The 23063-nt window shown below is 40.6% G+C and overlaps 1 protein-coding gene across 4 annotated transcripts in view; it reads right to left on the bottom strand.

Moving 5' to 3' along the window:
• The window catches only part of SCUBE1 (signal peptide, CUB domain and EGF like domain containing 1), a 156135-nt gene that overhangs the window by 110585 nt on the left and 22487 nt on the right, over positions 1-23063 (bottom strand). For 2 of the 4 annotated variants that reach the window (XM_077337820.1, XM_077337821.1), the window contains exons 3-4: positions 10170-10298; positions 2911-3045 (exon numbers count right to left, since the gene is read on the bottom strand). In XM_077337820.1, coding sequence (XP_077193935.1) covers positions 2911-3045; positions 10170-10298 — 264 coding nt within the window. Of the gene's footprint in view, positions 1-2910; positions 3046-3939; positions 4233-10169; positions 10304-23063 lie in introns of those variants that run through there. The other 2 variants (XM_077337822.1, XM_077337823.1) reach the window with 2 other exon arrangements.

The raw sequence follows: 23063 nt of genomic DNA, 5'->3' as shown, positions 1-23063 counted from the left end.
AATGACACCTGAAGTGTGTTGTAAAGGGCCGGGGGGGGGGGAGAAGGTGTCCTTCGGGGCCCACCTCCAATTAGTCGAAGGACCACATGTGGTCCACGGCCTACTCTATGGCATTACACCCCACTGAAGTCCCTGTCCTCCCTAGGCTCCATTCCCAAATCGCCAGCAGTTTTCCATCATGGATCTGGCAATCCTCCCCCCACCCCCCAATATCCTGCCGGTGGCCAGGAAGGACCTAGCAACCTTAATGGATTCTCTTTTCATTCAGTGGCATATTTGTTTACGAATATACTTATTGAACATGGAAGGCTGGTAACAAAGGCACTGGCACAGGAAGCCCCAGGAAGAGAAGCTTTGAGCTGTGCTTATTCAGACAGTGCAGTAATTGAGCTGGGAACCAGGAAGTGGATAAGCAGTTGATGGGCTGGAGCTGTGGAAATATGCAGTCAATAGGATAAGACTGAAGGATTCTGTCTGCTCAGGAGCATGCCATCAGGGACGAGTGTGAAAAGCTATAGAAAGTGCCAAAAACGAATAAAGTGGGGATCCTGGAGAACAGTGTTGCAATCTGAAGCCATGGAGAAAGTGCTGCTTAGGGACTGCCTTGCCCCAAGTGGAAATATAAAGGAGGAAGAGATGGGGATGCATGAGCTAGCAAGAGTTCAGCAGCAGGCTGAAGTTCTGGGTAAGGATTGTGGTATAGCTGACAAAGTGTTGGGAGACCCAGTTTCAAACTTGGGCAAGTGACACACTTTCAGCCTAATGTACTTCAGAGGATTGTTGTGAGAATATGCCAGAGGAGAGGAGAACAATGTAAGTTGCACAGCCCTTTGGGGAGAAAGGCAGGATCTAAATGAAGTAACTTATGTTTTATAGCCTGTCTTGCCTACTTATATTCCCAGAAAGCCTTAATGAATGGGATCAGACTCTGCAGCTGATGTATCCCGGTGACACAGGCCCTATGGCAAAACAGCTTCCACAAGTATCTTATTTATTTATTGGATTTATAGCCAATAAATCTTATTTATTTACTGGATTTATAGCCTGCCACTTTCGGAAACTGGCTCACAGTGGGTCACATAAAACAATCCAGATAATAAAATCCATTAAAACCCCAATTTCTACAACGCGAAAAACCCCCGACAGATGGCAAGAAAAACAATAGTCCTCCTTAAAACAGGGAAGGCCCTTAAGAGGACCAATGCAGCTGCTTTAGCACAGGCTGGATATAGGCCCTCCAAGATGTTCCTGTGAGGACCCTAGCAGCCGCATTCTGTACCAGATGTAATTTCCAGGTCAGGGTCAAGGGCAGGCCCGCATAGAGTGCATTGCAGAAATCAATTCTGGTGGTGACTGTTGCATGAATCACCATAGCTAGGTGTTCACAGGAAAGGTAGGGTGCTAGTAGGCGAGCCTGGTGAAGATGAAAAAAATGCCTGGCTGCCTACCTTCTTGACCTGTGCGTTCATAGTTAAGCGAGGCATCCAAGGTCACCCCCGAATTTCTGGCCTGCGACACAATAGACAGTTGCAACCCCTCCTGGGGGGGGGAGGGGGGGAGGAAGCCAGGTAGCCCAAGTCCCAAGCTGATAGATCCTAACAAGGAGATCACTTTCCCAGCTTTATTTCCCCACCCTCAAATAATGGTCAGGGGACCTTAGAAGCTTTTACTTCATATATATATTATAGTAAACAGTAAGGTACTTTGAAACTTTTCTATGGCCAGGGAATTGTGCAATATGGCTCAGAGGTATTATTTTCAAGTCTTGGTCCATATATACCTTAACTAGATGGGAATGGCCGGTGCTATCAAGAACTCCAGTATTTTACTGGAAGCAAAAAAGCTGTTATTTCTTTTGCATATTTTTGTGGGTTTCTTTTCTTTTTTGTTTAGGGATGGACATAGTTATTTCACATATGTGGTGGTTATTTTATAGCTACATTTTACTTTCTTTTTTTCTTGGCTTAGCTTTTACTTCATACATATTTTATAGTAAACACAATAGACAGTAAGGTCCTCAACAGTGTACTTTGAAATACCAGAAATATATTATGTGGAACAGGGGTGTGTGTGTGTGTGTGTATTTGCCTTTTGGAACTGTCCATAGAGTTTTAAAAGGCAAAACGATACCTATATCTATATATCTGTTCCACATAACATATTTCTGGTAAGGGCTTGGAGGAGCGTATCTCATGGCTTAAGTGCCACTCAAGGGAATGGTAGAGGACAGGAAGTCCTGGAAGATCATTGTCCATGGGGTTGCAATGGGTCGGACACGACTTCGCACCTAACAACAACATATTATATATACACACACACACATATATACATATACACACACACAATTCGCTCCCACTCAATTGGGAAACCCTTCCAGGGCTGTCAAGAAACCCCCAGGGTTTCATGAAACCCTGGTTGAGAAAGCTTGGTGTAGAAGCACCAAAATCCATGCTTTATGTACTCTGTTTCATTTCTATTCTTATGCTAGGCTTTAAATTTTGTCCCCCTCCCCCAAAGAATTTAGTTTAAAGTCCTCCTTATGAGGTACACATTTTTGTACTAAGAGAAAGACTTATGCCTTCCCATTATGCTCCAATCAACATCCTGGCTACAGCATTTTGCACCAATTGCAGTTGCCAAATACTTTTCAAGGGGCTGCCTCACACTGCCACCCCACATTGCAGTAATCTAATCTAGATATAAGCAGGGAATGCTCCAAAGTGGCCAGATCTTTTCTGCTTGGTCCATGTTATTTGTACCATCAGGCCCAAAGGCAATGAAGAATACAAAAGTGGTAACCATAATTAATGATGGTGTAGACCCTTTGATTAGCCGCTGACTGCTAAAGTTATTTTAAATCTGAATTTTGACTGGCTAAATTATTTTATACATCATTGACTGGAAACTTACCATTAGAGCGGTGAATACAGGTGTGCTGATTATCACTCAGGAAAAAACCATCTTTGCACTGACATTCATAGCTTCCCATAGTATTAACACAAATCTGCTGGCAGCCACCATTGTTATCCAGACACTCATCAACATCTAGAGAAATATATTTCAACAAGGTCAATATCCAAGGTCACAATAAAACTATCTATATGAAAAATGGACATAATGATTCAAAAGGACCTCTAACAGTAATAAAGCATAATAGTATGTAGCTGTAACACATCTGTCAAACACGTATAATGTAGCTATCAAAACTGTAAAAAAATCTAACATTAGTTATGTTGTTGTATACCCCCCTTCTCACTGAAATCTGCATCTTTTGCATTTCTAGGTCCTCAGCTGATTTCAGAGGCACAGATGAAATCCATCTATTTGGTGTAAAAGGCAGGGTCTCCCATTTGAAGAAAATATTCTATGCCAATAAAGGCTTTGTATTTGTATTTCTCAGTGAGCTTTCAGAGAAAGCATCCCAACTGCCTAAAGACTCCAGGGAAACATTAATCAAAGGATGTTTGCATAATCTTCTAAAGCAATCCAAATGTTCAGGATTAAAACAAAGGCACTCATACTCTCCCTCACAATACATGCTTCCTGGTGATTCAATCAAAGCCTCAGGAAGAGCCACGAGCCCATCCCCAAACCTCTGTCACAGGTCTAGACCCCTCTACACAGCCACTTGACCCAATTATCTCATACCAGACCCTTATCCTTTCTGCATTACATTACTGTAGTACTCTCCTCTAGTGCCCTTTGCTATAACAAAATTGGCCTGTTCTATGATGCCCTGGATTCTGATCATCGCACCAATGGGACCTAAGATTCTAAAGTTGTACCAATCTGAGCACAACCCAAATTCTATCAATAGGCAGCTGGATCCTGCACTTTTAAACCAATGTCATCATGGTTCTAATTCTGCACCAAATCCACTCAATAGCAATGCTCCCCCATTTGGGCCCAGGTAAATCAAGATGTATAATGAGGGCATACCAAGCATTTATCTTTCGTAGCTGGCTCTGCTCCCAAGCTTTCCAATGCTTAACTCATCGGATTCCTCCCCCCTCTGTTTGGCAGCTGGTTCTGCTCCAGAACCTTCTTCCAGAATCACAAGCAGAAATCACTGTCTCATTCTCCTTCTGATTTCTTGGTTGCAATCTCCCTTTTGATTGATGGCTGGGCCAAGGAACAGAAAAACTTGGAACAATTTCAATGTCTTCATCTTCAATCTTAAAGTTGGCAAAGGTGTAAGAGAAGGATGTATTTTATCTCCCTATCTCTTCAACCTATATGCAGAACACATCATAAGGAAAGCTGGATTAGATTTAGAAGAAGGTAGAGTGAAAATTGGTGGAAGGAACATTAACAATTTGAGGTATGCAGATGACATCACATTCCTGGCAGAAAATACTGAAGACTTGAAAAGACTCCTGGTGAAGGCTAAAGCAGAAAATGCCAAATCAGGATTACATCTAAACATCAAGATAAAAATGACTACGGAGGAATTACACAGCTTTAAGGTTGACAACGAAGAAATCAAGATTTTTTGTTCCTTGGCTTATCAACTTCAAGGGAGACTACAACCAAGAAATCAAAAAGAGATTAAGACTGGAAAGGGCAGCCATGAAAAAGCTAGAACCTTAAATGTAAGGATGTGTCACTGGCTACCAAGATCAAAATGAGAACTATGCATCGGCATAAAAATTGGCCAATGAGGAATGCTGTCAGGAAGAAAATTGACTGATTTAAGATATGGAAATAGAAGAGAGTTTTACAGATACCATGGACTACCAAGCAAGACAAATAAGTACATTCGAGATCAAATGAAGCCTGAACTCTCCACAGAAATTAAAATGACCACACTGATGCAATCATATGTATTTATTTTAATTATCATACGGTATGTATGTAATATAGCTAGGAGATTCTTAGATTGTCTGGCTGTCAAGCAAAAGACATTCGGAGATGGTTTGCCTTTGCCTGCCCCCGGGACATGACCCTGGTATTGGAAGTTGCCCTTCCAAGTGCTAGCCAGGGCTGACACTACATAGCTTCCAAGATCTGACACGATCAGACTTGCCTGGACTATTCAGGTTGCTATCACACTTTGGTCACATTATTAGAAGACAAGAATCACAAAAAAAAAAAAAAACAATAATGCTCAGAAAAGTAGAAGGCAAGAGAAAAGAAGGAAGACTCAACATGAGGTGGATTGATTGAAGGAAGGAAGCCACAGCCCTCAGTTTGTGAGACCTGAGCAAGGCTGTTAAGTATAAGACATTTAAGAGGTCATTAATTCAAAGAGTTGCTGTAAGTTGGAAGCGACTTGATGGAACTTGCCATATACACACGCACATACATGGTCAGTCTGGTCTGCTTAGTAGACAAGAAAACATCTAGTTTAGCATTTCTCTAATTCAGGTCTGAAGACTCCTGGGGCTTAGGCGGGTACTCTGAAGGATCTGCCAGTCCTTTCTAAGGCCCAGTTCCTATGAGTGGTCTTCTGTGCAAGCATATATGGGATTGTGCTTGCCCAGGCCTGCTGAGGATATCAGTTTTAAAGCTCTCTAGGACCATTTTTGCACAAGAGCAACCCCCTGCACCAGTATTTTTAAAGAATCAAATAAAGCAAAACTTTCTGCACAAACAGTTGCCTTCCCTGAAGTAGATGTGAACTTTATTTGAATTTCACACAAGAGGCAGATTGGTGTAGTGGCTAAGAATACTAGCTTCTAATCTGGCGAGCCAGGTTTGATTCATTCCCTCAAATGCAGCCAGCTGGTTGATCTTGGGCTTGTCACAGCACTGACTGAGTTGTTCTGACTAGGCAGCAATACCAGGGCTCTCACAGCCTCACTTACCTCACAGGGAGTCTGTTGTGGGGAGAGGAACGGAAGATTTTAAGTCATTTTGAGACTCCTGGTAGAGAACTCTTCTTCTTCTACTTTGGACCTTAACTTGCAGTTTTCTAATGAGGAATTTCTGAATTCAAATTTGGTTTCCTGCCATACCACCAATTTGTGTCATCATTGACATGTGTTCACCCCACTCCTCTGTCCCCACCAAAGTTATATTCAAAACATCTACCATTTTTTAACTTATTGATTGTGTTATGATGCAAACTGATCAAATTATGAAAAGCTAAGATGGCAGTCAAATGTACTTTAGGAACAGACATCTTTTCTGAGAGCTGTGATCACATGCAGACTTAGCATCCTAATTTGTACCTATACAGAATAACCATGGCAGGAGGCAACAGTTTGTTTTATGTTTATAATTGTTCCAGTTTTCTGTTGAATTGATTTCAGCTGAATTGATTCCTTGATCTCTGGAGAGCATTGGAATTGCATTTATGCATTCAATTAGACCTTTTCTAACCTACTCTTTTAATCATATACCTAATTGGGTGTGGAGGAAAGAATCTGAAAAATGTAGCCAAAGATACATAGGGGGGATTTTGACAATCATAGATTATCCATTATAATGTAATTACAGAAATGATAATTATGCAAAAACAATATTCAGTTTGAAAATCAGCAGCCATACATTCATTTCTAATTAACAACCTACACTATTTGATGCACAGTAGATTAAAATATCAAATTATGGGTTGCCAGCTTTCTTCTTCATACTTTATATCCTCAAAACATTGTGGCACAGTTATTTTTACTATTTACAGAATATAATAAACTTATAACAACCATAATATATTATTAGGAAGTAGCTGCATCTTCCTAGAGAAGATAATTCTTGCTATTGTCAAAAACTTAGCATCAATAACTGGAACAATTTCAATACAACTGAGTTTTGTTTTAACTTCAATTTTCATTATAATAATGTTTTAAATATCATGAATCACTTTATGAATCATTTCCCAAAACATCTGAACACAATCAGTTTATTAATGCAGTATAAGACCAAAATTCAAATTACAGTACAAACATCCTTGATGTACAAAGGCTAACATAGAAAAACTGGAACTCTGCAACAGCCTCATCACATATTGGAAGTCAGTTTGTCCCAAAAGACAGAACTAACATTTATTACATAACCTAGTACAAAACTGAGATAACCTCAAAGGTGACCCATAACACTGATAAATAGTTTCAAAACAAATCTCTCTTGACTGAATGTTCCCAGATAATAGATCCTTTTACATAGATAAATTCTCACTTCTCAGCATATAATTCAAAGCCAAAAGATTTCATTCATTTTATTATGTTTATTATAAACTTAAAATTCAAGCTGAATTAATAAATTACATATTTTGAAAGTTTTTCATGTACAACAAAAAAACTCTCTAACTGATTTAGTCTAATTTGTAAAGCTATGAAACTGCATACTTAGAAATTTTCAAAAACTAAAATGTAAGATTCTGATCAACTCATAAGGAATTACCCAGTTACTATATAATAAATCTAATTATCTTCCTAAGCAGTCATTTTCCCAATTCTTTAATTTTTAATGTCAATATTTTGAGTAAATTTCTTATCTCTGATAGCAAGTACTACCAGAAAAATAGCAGGGGATAAATACTTACCGCACACATTCCAAACCTATATTATTGCATTACTATTCATACTATCAAACTTGTATACAATTCTGATTATGTTTATCCATTCATTGAAAAGCATATTTATATATTATTTTGTTTATATCCTCTTAATGCCTTGCTCACTCTAATTATTTGAAGTGTGGCTGCTTTATTATAGGTTAATACATTTGGTAGCCCACACAGACATTTATATATGATCTTTACTTTAACCTCAGATTTTATTATTTCCTGTATAAGTGTGCGATCAGATGACAAACCATATAAGTGTGTTTATCATTTTGCCATTTTTCTTTTTAGTAAGCATTCAGGAACAAAAATTAATATGCTGCTTAAAAGGAAGATAATTTTTGGAAGCACTACCATTTTATACTATAAATTCATAAAAAGAGCTTTAATAAACACAGCATTAGCATTAGTATCTTTCATTGAGGATTTTTTTCTTGAATTCAGATCCAACGCCTCATCTCACCTCATCTCATATAGAATTACAAAATCATAGTATAGAGTTGGAAGGGACCTCCAGTGTCATCTAAGTCTAACCCCCTAAGTCACAACTACCTGCTCACTCATGGTGACCCCAATTTCATGTCTGAGTGATCCCTCTACCAAAAATCTTTGGAATTCAGCCTGGCCTGGAGGAAATTCACCTACCCACAGTGACAAGTAGCAATTCCCTGGGTATGCAAGGAATGGCCTCAAGAGACAAACACTGGCACATCCCTTTCTGCCACCCCCCCACTCACAATCTGCCTAAGTTCATAAAATTAACATTTCTGTCAGATGACTATCTAGCCTCTGCTTTAAAAGGAGAACTCACCACCTCCCACTGAGGAACCACTCTGTCAGGAGCTTCTTCCAAATGTTTAGCCAAAACTTCTTTTAAATTAATTTAAACCCATTGGTTCGGGTTAACCCTCTGGGGCAACAGAAAGCAACTCTGCTCTTCTATATGACAGCCCCTCAAGTATTTGAAGATGGTTATCATATCACATCTTAGTTGCCTTCTAGGCTAAACAGGCCAAGCTCCCTCAACCTTTCCTCATACGACTTGGTTTTTATCTTTGTAGCCCTCCTCTGGACACTCTCTAGTTTCTTTATATCTTTCCTCAGTTATGGTGCACAAAACTGAACACAGTTCTTCAAGTGAGGTCTAACCAAAGCAGAGTAAAATAGTAATATCACCTTGCATGATCTGGACACTATACTTCTTTTAATATAGCCCAAAATCCCATTTGCCTTTTTTACTACCAAGTCACACTGCTGACTCATGTTCAGTGTACTATGGTGTACTAAGATCCCGAGATCCGTGTCACATGTACTACTGCCAAGACAAGTCTCACCCATCCTATAGTAATGCATTTGATTTTTGCTACCTAAATGCAGAACTTTATATTTTTCACTATTAAAATTAATTATATTCGTTTTAGCCCAGATTTCCAGCCTGTCAAGAACATCCTGTATCTGGATTCTCTCTTCTGGTGTGTTTGCTACCCCTCCCAGTTTAGTATCATCTGCAAATTTCACTGGAAATCTGAATAAATCTATGCACTGTTAGCTACCCATAGTTCCTGTTTGCAAATAGCTTAATCTGCAACTCAAGGTCCACGGAGGTTAAAATAATGTTTCTAGAAACATGGGACCCTATAGGTTTGTTGAAAAATCTGTTTAAAAAAAACAGTGGGGTTCAAATCCCTCCCCAAATAGTGTTCTCTGAACAAGCACAGAAAATGTACTTACCGCTAAGTGCCATGACAGCCCAGGACCTGTGATGGGCCTAGCAGTGAAGGCACAAGCAGCCTGGGAAGGAAGACTGTACTGGTGTGAAATAAGAGTCCTAACACTATCTGTGGCTCACCCAAAGCCACAGTGTCCATCAGTGTCTCTGATGGTCCATTTGGAGCAGCTTCAGGCAAGCCAGCAGAGACTCCTCCTCTGCTGCTCTTTAGGAGCAGCCCTGGGTGATCCCCAACTCTCCAGAGCCCCAACTCTCCAGTGAGCTGCTCTGGGTGAGTCACAGAAAGCAGCTGAGCAGCCAGGGCTCCACACTGGGCTCGACAAGAGGGAGGGACCTGGAAGTCTTGCAGGTCCCCTCTTATGTAACAGCAAAATCTTCATACAGTAGTAATGGAATTTGACAGGTAGCTAGAACAGTGACAAGAGAATTCACTACTGACAGTGCCGATAATCTGCATATCACTTTAGAGGAGCAATTGCCAGAGAAGCATAAGGAGAGGAAGCGTGAAAGATCCCCTTACACAGCAGAGCAGTTCTCAAACCAAAACCAGGATACTCATTTTCTTTAAGGCATTTTTATGGATTATTCAAGCTGTTTTCAGTACACTTTGTGTGTTAGGTACAATCAAGTCACTTCTGAATTACAGTGATCCTATTAATGACCTCCAAAATGTCCTGTTAGCTAGCCTTCAACATGTCAAGAGATCCACCCCTCAACGATAAGGTATCCATGTTGCTCAAGGGGACATCACCTATGCAAAACCCAATAGCTTCTATAAAGTTTCTTAGCTGGCAAATTAAACTGTAACTCAGCAACTAATTTAAAACTGTTATAAATTTTAACTGGAAATTTCTTAAGCTAATAATACAGAAAGGCAGAATGTGAATACATAAATAATATGACCCAGTAACTTTCTCTGCAGGGACAACTCACCAAGACAATTGTGTCCATCATGAGCCAGCATAAACCCATCATAGCAGGTACACCGGTAGTTGCCTGGAATGTTGATGCATTCATGCACACAGCCTCCGTTGTAGAAGTCATTTTCACACTCATCAATATCTACAAACAGGACAGAGAAAATCACTGTTTTGGATCAGCAAAAAATCCCAGAATATATGAGAAATTATGCTATTTTAAAGAATAATCTTTCAAGAAATAGCCTTTATTTCATTTTTATTTATAAGATTTTATACTGCCCATTCTGGTAACCCAGCTCTGGGTGGAACATGCCAAGCATATTAGTACACAGAAAATTAAATTTAATTAAGACAATTTAAATGCAATTAGCACATTTAAAATAACAGTAAATGACTTCAGGTTAAAAATCCAGCATTGGCTATCTAAAAACTGCCCTGCATTTTTTTTAGATTAAGCTGCCTCTAATCTATTTATGAGCGATGACCTGAAAAATCATTGCCATGAAGAAAACTAAACTAAGTTTCCTCTGGCAAACATATAACTAACTTACTAGTACAGACAATACCAAATTGTTCCACAAATCAGCCTTTATCATTGAGTGGCCAGCAAAAATACCCTGTGAACAAAAAACATAGTTTTACTATAATAAATAATTGGCTCTATATACACAGGTTGTGTCAGCGAGCTCTGAATGAATGAAACGTGGTGAAAGGGATGACGAAGGGTCTGAATGAATGTTAAATAAATAAATAAATAAATGCATGAATGAATGAATGAAAATAATTTCTAGAGCAGTACTCATGGAACTTTAGAGAGTAACCAAAGGGCTTTCCAACCTACTTTTTAGCAGACTGAAAGAAACACACAGAAAGATAAGGGAATTCTTCTCCAGGGTTCACAAACCAGGTGGATCACGAAGGAGTCTAGGAGTTAGGTTAAGGGCAGCAGTAAAGAATGGGCAGACTACCACCACCATGAAATAGAATTTAGAAGTTTTAAAAGAAATAATGGGGAGATATAAGAACTTCCCTAGCTCTTTACATAGGTGTGTGGTGAACTAGGATGAGTGCAGTCCGCTGGTTGTCACCCTTAGTCCTTCATACTTTCCCCTGTCCTGTCATTTTCTGGTTGCTGCCACCAGTAAGATCCTCTTTTTTAACCAGGAGGAGTCTTACCCACTCCTGAGAAAATATAAGTGGTTGTATGCATGTTTGTATGTATGTTTGTATTTATTTATTTTTCATTTGGACTAGTGGCCCAGCTGGCTGTGGGATGGCATGTAACAGTCAACTGACTCCTGGAATTGATACTTTCTTGATTTAGTCACTAAATAAAATGACAGAAGCACTAGGCAAAAAAATAAAATAAAATAAAAATAAATAGTTGATTTTTTTCAACTACAAAAAAGCACCCAGAATAAAAAAAAGGTAGCATGAACAGGCAGAGTCACAATTATAATCTTTACCTCAGAGAAAGATAACCACCAGCCTGTTCTCCCTTGAACCTGGCTCCTGAAAACCCCCCTTTCCCCCTCAGTCCAGGGAGAGTAACTGTTCTTCCCCCTCAGAGCTGCCTTTTCCTCAGAGAGCCTGGCTTCCAACTGCCATCCCCCTCCCTCAGGGATTCAAAAACACACCCAATGACTGCAGAACAGAATAAAGGAACAGGAGCCTTTTAAAAAGAACTCCATATGGGAAACATAACTCACAAACAGATTTAAAGATGGGAGGTGGGATCCACCCCATGGTGTCAAACATATGAGTCAAGGAATGGAACAAGTCCGTCAAGGTCTGGCACCAGGCCCACAAGCAAGGAAGAGGAGGGTGATCATGGCAGTGGCAAGAATAGCAAAAATACCTGTGTCAGGTCAGCTGGCTGGAGGGTTTATCCTCCCTTTCTCTTTCTCTCAGTTAGGCCAGGCTGCGCATTTATTTATTATGCAATTAATCTACTGTCCTTTCAGCACAGCCAGCTCAGAGCGGTTTCCAGTATTCAATGCATATATAATTGCTTCATAAAGCAATAAAACAACATCTCTCTCCTCCTCCTCCTTCTGTTGGGGAGGGGGGCACCACCTCTCCACTTGTGCTGGTAGGCCACAGAAATGGGGGATACGTAGAACCATCCCAATCCTGCAATAATTGGCTGAGACTTCCTTGGTTCCCAGTATTCAGTGAACATGGCAACATGCGACCAAACTCTAGAAGTGGGATGGAGGGTGGAAAGTGTTTCTGCAGAGACCAGCCCTACATCAGCCAGGGGAGGGGGAGTGGCTCAGGCAACTGTGGGAGAAGGGAGAGCCCAGGTGATCAAAGAGAGGGAAGGGTACAGTTCCGCACAGATCATAGAATCACAGAGTTGGAAGTGGCCATACAGGCCATCTTGTCCAACTCCCTGCTCAATGCAGAATCAGGCTAAAGCATCCAAGATAAATAATTTTGTGTAGTGCTTAGGAGGTGTAGTGCTTCTAATCTGGTGAGCCGGGTTCGATTCTGCGCTCCCCCACATGCAACCAGCTAGGTGACCTTGGGCTCACCACGGCACTGATAAAACTGTTCTGTTTGAGCAGTGATATCAGGGCTCTCTCAGCCTCACCCACCTCACAGGGTGTCTGTTGTGGGGAGAGGAAAGGGAAGGCAACTGTAAGCCATTTTGAGACTCCTTCGGGTAGAGAAAAGCATATAAGAACCAACTCTTCTTCTTATCATCATCATCATCATCAATGTTATTTCTCACAATTCCCGGAAACTGGCATGTGATGGATTACAATAGTAGTCCATAAACACTAAATCCCCAATAAAACCCCCATTAAAACATTAAATACAGGACATAAAAATATAATACAAGCTGCTGCTTAAAAACTTCCAATGATAGGGAGCTCACTACCTCCTTAGGCAGCCAATTCCACGGCTGAAGTACTTTGAGTGTGAAAATTTTGTTCATGATCTCTAGCCAATACCCTTCTATAAGTAGTTTAAAATCATTACTGCAGATCCTATACTCTGTTGCGAACAGGAATTGCTCCCCACTTTTCTCTAAGTGACAACCTTTCAAATACTTAAAGGTAACAATCATGCCCCCTCTCAATCTCCTCTTCTCCAGGTTGAATATTCCCAAGTCCCTCAGCCTTTTCTCATAGTGCTTGATCCACAGGCCCTGGATCATTCTCATCACTCTCCTCTGCACCCTTTCAATTTTGTCCACATCCTTTTTGAAGTGAGGCCTCCAGAACTGCACACAATACTCCAGGTGTACCAATGTGGTATACAGCAGGACTATGACATCTTGAGATTCTTATGTGATGCCTCTACTGATACAGCCTAAGACTACATTTGTCTTCTTTACTGCAGCATCACATTGTCTGCTCATATTTAGCTTACAGTCCATAAGTATCCCAAGATCTTGTTCACACACACTGCTACCCAGAAGTGTATTTCCCATCCAGCATGCATGCTTCTCATTTTTGTGGCCTGATGTAGAACTTTGCACTTATCCTTATTGAATTGCATCTTCTTATCATTTGCCCACTTTTCCAGCATGTTCAGATCTCAATGAACTCTATCTTCTGGAGTGTTCACTAATCCTCCTAACCTGATGTCATTTGCAAATTTAATTAGTCCCTCCACCCCCTCATCCAGATCATTGATAAAAATGTTGAAAAGTATTGCTTTCTGTCAAAATCTCTCCATCTTCACTCAACAGCGGGGCTATTGTCTCATTTACCTCACGTTTGCTCCTCACATGTTGAAGATTTCTTGTTATAGAAGGCTTCCCTAGCCAGTCTCAGCTCACTCCCAGCTTTAGCCTCTCTTGATGGCTGATTTATCATGCCTACTCTTCTCTAGAGGTATGTCCTTTCCTCCATTTCTTGAACATTTCCTTTTTCTTCATTAGCTCCTTCTGAAGTTCTCTGTTCATCCAAATAGGCTTCCTGGATCCTCTATGATGTTTCCTTCTTGCCAAAATAGTCATGGCTTGGGCATTCAATAGCTCTTGTTTAAGAAGAACCTCCAGTCAATTTGCTTTCTTTTACAGCATTCTTGTTTGTTTGCTCATTTGTTTATAGATTTATACACTGTCATATTCAGGGATGACATATTCACAACAAGCTAAAAGCCAGAATCATAATAAAAACAACGAAAACAATCAAAATTGTTGCCTTGGCTGGGATCTTTGTTTCTGCCTCCCCATCTCCACTTAGAGAGTGGTTTACTTTAAGATGGGTTACTTTAGGAGGGCCTGAAATCATTGTTATTTTCTTGTCCACAGGATGTTACTGAGTTTATTAAAGATTCAACAGGAGATTGTGGATCTTTCTAGGGAAGAGCCTTCATGCTTCAGTGAAGTGCAGGTTGAAGAGATAGGGAGGAAAGTGAAGTTCTACCCAAATGCAGGAGGAAGTTGTGGATCTTCCTAGGGAGAAAGAAGATCTGTCTTGCTGCAGTGGAGTACAGGCTGAACATACAGAGGGCAAAGATTTTTTTTTTAAACAACATTTTAATGAAAAAAAAATAGAATACAAAATAGCGAATGAAACTTGCATTACAGTCTTATTACATTTCCCCTCTACATCAGTTCTTATTACTTAATTCTGAAAAAGAAAAATAAGAGGCAAGAAATATTCAACAGCAATTAATTCTGATATAAGCTTTACCTTACATCACATTATATGCCTTACTAAGAAATATTTAACTACCAATCCTTAAATTATCAAATAATATTCATTTTAATATTTTTGCCTTACATCAATTTCATATACCCAAACTTTCTTATCATAGAGTCATAGTTAGAAGGGACGTTGTTCCTCTGCTGCTGCCGCTGCCAGTCTTCTGTGTCCGGCCCTGCCATTGTCCCGTGGGTGCTTCTCACCAGGTGAGACAAAATGCCCAGCTGCACTTGCTCTCCCTCCCTTGAGAGCCATCCTGGCCTCCATCGCCTTCCTGCCTTCCCTCACCTGTGGCCTCCAGGTCACACTGGACACAACCACTCTGCTGCACTTATTTTCTCTGTCACTGTGGCTTGTCTGGCTTCTAGGCTGCATCTGCTCTGCTTTGTCAGGAGACGGGGGTGGGATGAACACATGTCACATACATAGTCATTTCCGTTTCTCTGACCACACCAGAAGATGCATTTCCACATAAAACTCCTTGCAGCAAAGAGGAAGGGGCTTTTGTGCTGCGTCCATCACAGCAGATAGACCTTTCACCTCCGGTCTGAAGGGGTAGCCATTAATTATGAGCTGGAGAAAGCTTTAAGGTAATGGAAACTCTGTAGACATTTGCAACTTCTTAAGCTAAGGATCCTGCCCTATATTTATATCTATTAGGGCATGTATAGGGAGATTCATTTTGGAATTCCTTGCTCAATCTGATGCTGTGCTAAAAGCATGCTTATGAAAAAATTATTTTTAATAAATACTTTATAACTTTAGATGCTGGTAGTGGTTCTCTGTACCACATTTTTAAATTTTAATTTGTAACCCACCCTTTCAACCAAGGCAGACGCAGGGCATGTACATAGTAATGTACATGCATGTACATAGTAATATAATTTAGACACATTAAAACCATTCTATTAAAAAAAATACAGACAGAAGTATAAAATCCACCCTTGGGTGGGGTGCATACAGGAGGGAGGCCAATCTGATGGTATTTTTATGTTAACTATTTTACTATCTTTGGCCATATGCCTGGTAAAAGAGCTCTGTTTTACAGGACCTGCAGATGTCAGTGAACTCTGACAGGGCCCTGATGTTTTCTGAGAGCTCAATCCATCAAGCAGGCGCCAGGGCCATAAAGGTCCTGGCTCTGGTCAAGGCCAGATGAAATTCTTTGGGATTGGGGATCACTAGCCTGTTTGCATTGGCAGAGCACAGGGCTCTTCTGGAGACCTATTCAGAAAGGCAGTTACTTAGGTATGAAGGGTCCAGGCGACATATAGCTTTAAAGGTCAAAACCACCACCTTAAACTTGACCCAGAATACAATCGGTAGCAGTGCAGCCTCTGGAGTTGGATGTGAGCTCTCCAAGGAGTCCTAGTCAGGACTCAAGTTGCCACATTTTGTACTAATTGCAGTTTACGGACCAGGGATAAGGGAAGATCTGCATAGAAGTCCAATCTGGAGGTTACCATCTCATGGATTGCTAGTGTTCCAGGACCAGATAGGATGCAAGTAGTTTAGCTTGGCAGAAATGTAAGAAAGCCAACTGTGCTACTGTTGTGACCTGGACCTTCATAGTTGAGTCCAGGGTCACTCCCAAGCTGTGCAATGGACAGTCTGTGCAATGGACAGCTGCACCCCATCAAGACTGGGAAGACACGTTTTCTCATCAGGCCCTTTCCTTCTTTGAACCTCTGTCTTCAAAGGGTTCAACTTCACCTGAGTATTCTGTCACAGTCTCTAGACACCTAGTCAGTGAGCCAAGGAGTATACTTGGTTGGCCACTTATCAGCAGATAGAGCTGGATGTCATCTGAATATTGATGACACCCAATCCCATACCCCTGAACCAGCTGGGAGCATAAATACGTTCAATAATGTTGGGGAGAGAATCACCCCTGTAGAACTGCACACTGAAGGTGGCAGTGTCAGGATTGTTTCTCCCTAACAGCTACCCTCTGTCCCTGATCTCCCCTGTCTTGGACACACTATTGTAAAAGGGGACCGTAGAGCAAAAAGGTTGGCAGGGACAAGCTATTTCTCCAGGGGTGCATAAAACTGTAAACTGTTCCTCTAACCAGACACTGGACAGAAGGAGACACAAAGCAAGGCCTCAAGTCTGAGAAGGGAAGCTGGGAGGTCTGAACCTCCCAGCAGGCAATTCCATAAACAGGTTAGATGGTGGTGGCGTGTTACTTTAAAGATAGACCTCTCTAGGTGTTGAGAAACTTTTGGCAGGGTAGAATAAGGTCTGCAGGCCCATCCCACCACAATGTCAATAAATCAGAAGTATATTCTCAGCTTACCAATAAACACCTAAATAGACTACTCAAGATTGCTACAACACAGACACTAAATCCAGATTTTTATGCAATAATTCAGAACAAAAGGTTTTAGTTGTCAAAGACTATTAAAAGAAATACTATAAACACACTAGCAACTGTTAAAGGAAATACTATAAACATGTTTAAAGCATGTTTGTATTTCAGGTAAAAATCATATTAGGTTTGCCTGTTTGTACCTCTGATACCTAACATTATTTTATGGCATATATGATCTGGCCTGACAAAGTGACATTAATGGCAGATCTGGCCTGTTGTAACAAACTAGTTTGACATCTAACATTAGCTGAAAGTAAATGGTCTTGATAAAAGAAAACCAGTTTTAAACTACTGAAAGACATCTCCTTAGGGCATTTTAACATTTTACAATTCAGATTATCAATATTTCACATACAGAATTGAGAAGGGAGGATCTTAAATTCCTCTCTTTTTCCAATATAAGTTAAAAATGCTCTTTAGAAGTCATCCACAAGAAGAATAATGAACAAAAATAATTGTAAACCTGTCTAGACTTCCCCACTTTCAGCGTTGTCTTTGAATGTACTTGATGACAGACCAGCAAAGCCAAGGCATATTTGACCAGAATGTATGTTTTTCTTTCACCCTATACTGTTTTATAATTGGACCTGGAACTAATTTGGAAAGCACAAATTGCAGTTGTCTTTCATCAATTTATGTTCTTGAACCTGTGTAGAAATCCAGCCATCATAAAGCTGTCTGCTTAAATAAAATATCTTTTCGTCTAAATTGCTATCTAGTTGCAAAACAGACCTGGGGAAACCACATTCTGCAAACTTTCATTACTATAGTGGCTTGAATGCAACGTTGGTGATCCGTCATTAGTAGGCTACGTGGAAATATTTATTCAGATATCTGAAGGGAACAGATATGTCCATAAAATGTTGAAAGAACACAACTTGAAATACACAGAAAACTGGTAAAAAGAATAGTGGAGGAGACATAAGACCAGCCTTGTTTGAAGACATTGAAATATCATGAATAAGACATTAATACATATAGCTATCCCTAATATCCTTCTCAAAATACATATGAGTGAGCGTTGAGAATTAATTATACTGTCATCTACTTCAAAAAATCAATTGGTTATCTCCTGCACAGTAGCTTCGATTTTATGGAATAGTCATTCTTGAAAAGTCAGGAAAGTATCATCCTTTCCAACCTACAGGAGCCTTTGTAAGGCTGAGGGGGAAAGGAGGACCTTTGACAGTGGTCAAAGGTGACGAATGTTATTTTGCAAGCCCTGCAGAATGACCTAAAGTCGCACAGTAGAGCATTCCACCAGACTGAGGCCATGGCCAAAAAGGCCCCGGTGCTGGTTGAGGCCAGTTTTATTTCTTTAGGGTTGGGAGAAGATTTTGGTTACTAGACTTTCATGCTCTTGGGGGAGGGGCATAATTTGAGAGGCACTCTCTTAGATATGCTGGTACCAGACCATCTAGGGCAGTGGTTCTCAGCCTTCCTAATGCCGTGATTAGCCTTCCTAATTCAGTTCCTCACGTTGTGGTGACCCCCAACCATAAAATTATGCAAGTGTTCTTTCACAGAAATTAAACCAAAACTGACCAATGGCGTGAAGATCCATTGTTTATGATTGTATATACATTGTTTTTTCCTGGGGTTTCTCAGTTCAGTTCTGCCTCTTGTCCCACCATGCCGATCATGCTCTTTTCTGCTGCTTTATCTTGATCTACCCCACAATGCTGTTGTGTAGATCGTGCCCCCCCCCCAGCCAAGCGGCTTGCCCTGCTGCGACCCCTATGAAAGGGTCGTTCAATCCCCAAAGGGATCCTGACCCCCAGGTTGAGAACTACTGATCTCGGGCTTTAAAGGTGATAACTTCGTTGAGATACAAAATAAAAAATACATGATAAATGGGGCACATTAGAATGATACATACTATACTCTGCAATCAACCCATACCAGTGCAATATATTGCTGGACACTATTGCACTGGTTCTGCTATTCCTATATACCAGAACCTGAAAAAAACCCACATTTTCATTCTTGCACACCACTAGACAGCCATATGTATCTATGCAGTTACAACACATCAAATGTTTTGATGTATGACTTGTAGGCTATTGTTACAATTTTTTTTTTAACACAAGATTATTCTGGGTGGAATGTTCATTTTTCCTGATCTGTCTATGGGCGACAATACCCTCATATCAGGGGTCTGAGGCCACATCAGCATGTGTGGGTTCGGTGTCTCTACCTGTCACAGGGACATCAGTGGCAGCTATTCTATTATTGATGGCTTCCAGGTTGGGGATACTGCAATATCCAATGCAACCTCTGTATTCTGTACATCTTTGTATGTTAAGTTTTGATCTAAATAAGTAGGTTAATAATTTTGTTACATTTTGGTTTAGGCACTTCTTTTGGCACTAGGCACGGTAATGCGGGCCCCATGTGCCAAAAGGTTGGGGACCCCTGCCTTACTGGGTGTTTTTTCTGGCACATATTCCTCCTTTGTAGAGATGCACCGTTGACCACCTAAGCTTTGCTGACATCATAACAGCATTGGAATCTTTGGATTGGATCATTGTTGCAACATAAAGAAGAGCCTTTCAGCATCTTAAAGACTTACTGTATCATGCTTGCATGGGCTTGGCCCTGTTTCCTATCCATTCACCTTAATATTCATTTTTAATTTTATTTCTATATAACTGACCAAACAAGGTCAGTTATGTTTAGAGCCTACAAGTCTGTGAATTTCACAAGGCAATAACGGCTAGAGCTTTTGCTTTTCTTACAGTCCCAGAGTCTTTTGCTGCCAGACATGCCACATAAGCAGTTTCATATCTAGAAAGTAGGGCAGAAACACACGAAGGGGACTTTTTAATTTTTTAATTTGCTCCAATGCATGTATCATAATGAACAGCTGCATGGAGACTTAATTATCTTCCAAAGGTATTGAAGTTTTTGAACAAGCCATTTGAAAATGGCTCACTGAGCTGCAGCTTTAAAAAAAATATATAGGCTGTTCCTGATTATACCTTTAATTAAGACTAGAGCAGCCTAACTCAAGCAATAATTTGATCCTTTCAGTTACTAATCCTCTATTAAAAACAAAGCAATTTAGGTTAAATGGGCTGAGGCACTTAAAGCTCTCTCCCACCTCAAACGACATAATAACAGCGTGTCAGGGACTAATTCAGACCAGAAGACGAAGGTTTCAAACAAGGTTGCATTTTCTTGTTAATAACAGGTTTGCATTTTATGTTTCACCAAGACAGTATATTAGTAAACTATATTCAACAGAATATAAATCTGGGGAATGACAGAATCATACACAAGAAAGCTATTACTCAACCCCATAATTGCGCTTGAGCCTTCTTTCCTGTAAACCCTCCTTGCAGTTTTATAGCCAAATATAAATTATGAGTTTCAGAAGAAAGCAAAACATGTTGCGAAGTGATTAAATTTTTCTGGGTTTGGTGCCCCTTACTGGAGTGAGTCTTTAAAGTTGCATTTGCAAGGGTTTCAAATATTATTATAAAACCAGATATAATCTCCTTGAAGTTGCTGAAGAGGCAAACTGATTTTCATTTATCAGTTTAAATACTTTTAATCTGAAATACTGCTTGCTTCCTCTTTTTCTAAGCAAGTGACGGCAGAGAAAACATAAAAGAAAGGAAACTTCTAAAACGTGACATGAAAGATCATGTAACTGCACCAGACCTCTTACACCTTTCTTGATTAAAATGTGTATCCCAACTGGTTTCCTGCACTGAATCAAAGGGGAAAACAGAAGTGCTCCTATGTCCAGAAAAGACTATGATACCCAATAGGCTAGCCTCTTTCAACTTTTTGACTGTGGAGGAAACCTCTGAAATATTTTTCAGGCTTTGGGGATCTGCAGAAGTGGTGACAGCCAATCAATCATTTCCCATTTCCACTGTGAAGAAAGACACAAGGCCTATAGAACAACAGGGGAAATGAGCTCCACTGACATCTAGTGATATCAGGAATGGTTGTGTAATCTCTTGGGAGCTCTAACACTAGGGTTCTGTGGAACCTTGAGTTGGAAATCCTGCAACAGGCATATATAAGAGAGGTTTGTGCAGATATTCAAGGTTCTAATGCAGAACATTACCCAGCCCATATCATGAGGAAGGCATCTCATGTAAGGAGCTGTGGGCCTTGTGGGAGCTTTCAGCGTTCCGTAGGGCCTGCAAAACGGAGCTCTTCTGCCAAGTCTATGGCTGAGGCTGGGCAGCAAGGAAGATCAGGGCCCCCCTCTCCCCTTGATATGGTGAAGATCAGGGTTTCAGACACAGGAAGAGTTTTCACCGCAACCTCTTGGTTTTATAGGAATTTTATATTATATGTATTAGTTTTTATTGTTTTTTAAGTGGATATATTGGGGGTTTTATCCGAATTGTAACCCGCCTTGAGCCTTCGGGGGGAGGCGGGTAATAAATATAATCATCATCATAATCTCCTCCTATCCCAGAGTTTAAATGAGTTCGTTAAAAGGACCTAGCTTTCAGTATATAAGAATAATGAATACTTAAGTTAACAGGCAGAGGTGGCATGGAGAGCTATTCTTCCCTCTGAACGCCAATGAAGAAAAATGGAGAGAACTTTGGTCTTCCTTTAGAATGACAAGTATGCAGGCCCCAAATCACTCCAGCAAGGCTGAGAAACCAAGCATGGTGCCAACTAGCCTGTAAATCAGCACCTCCCCAGGTCACTTTGATACCCTAGTGCAGGGATAGTCAAACTGCGGCCCTCCAGATGTCCATGGACTACAATTCCCAGAAGCCCCTGCCAGCGAATGCTGGCAGGGGCTTCTGGGAATTGAAGTCCATGGACATCTGGAGGGCCGCAGTTTGACTACCCCTGCCCTAGTGAAACAAGAGCTTCCTGGGGTGTCATATCCATAGGGAGTGCACAGGAAGAAGTGCATTCCTTCCTTGTACCTCTACTGCTTGGTTTGGCTTTGGCATAAGGTGACCAGATTTTAAGATTGCTAACGAGGGAAACCATTGAGGAGAGGGGGGGGGAAGTTCTATATGGAGCAACAAAATTTCTCATAGAACGCAAAAATAGAATTGTAATTTTTAAAAATTTTAACAATTAAGTACAATTAACAAATATAAAACATTAAAAAAACTTATGTATAGTATTATTTTATTCTTTGGCATATTTCTCATTCAAGTGATTTTTTTTTGTAGATTGCTGTCCTTGCTTAAAAGGTGCTTTGTGAGATGAGGGGCAGATGGCAGCGATAATGTGACAGTTATGGTGATGAGCAGGGTAGATGGCATCCCAAAGACTGGCACAGCATGGGAAAGATTCACTTCGCTGGGTAGAGAGCATAGTTTACAACCCAAAGGGAAAAACATGCCATCTCTTTGATGTGTTAACTTCCCTCAGTTGACTGCCCTGCTTCTGGCAGGCTTGAACTCTAGCTCCTAGCGCCCATATTGGCCAATGCCCTATCAGTCCATGTGGGAGGGGGATCTAAAAAGGGGAGCTGTTCCTTTGTTTGGGGTTCAGAGAGACAGAGAAAAAAAGAAAGTTCAGTGTGAATGATGAAGGAGGATAGTGCTTGTAAATACAGTCCTGGGGAGGGGTTCACTATGCAACAGTAAGCCTCCCTCTGAGGCTGCACCAGATGTTGAAGGATTGTAAGTTAACTAACAAGTGACCTTCCTTCCATTTCTTTTTATTTTGCTTAGCCCTACCTGGAACTATCTTGTTGTTTGTGCCTTGTAGTTATTCCAGTGAGTTTGTGCCTTGTAGTTACTACAGTTATTCAGCTGAGGAGCCTTGCACATTCCTTACCCCTGGGGTTGGCTGCTTGACAGCACTATTGTAAGACCCCTCTTGGGTATCAGATCCTCTTCTGGTTAATGCCAGGTGAGAGGGGGAG

This window comes from Paroedura picta, chromosome 5 (assembly GCF_049243985.1).
Source record: "Paroedura picta isolate Pp20150507F chromosome 5, Ppicta_v3.0, whole genome shotgun sequence".
NCBI classification, from domain to species: domain Eukaryota; kingdom Metazoa; phylum Chordata; class Lepidosauria; order Squamata; family Gekkonidae; genus Paroedura; species Paroedura picta.
Note: the sequence above shows the minus strand (reverse complement) of the source record. Positions and strands in the feature narration are given on the sequence as shown.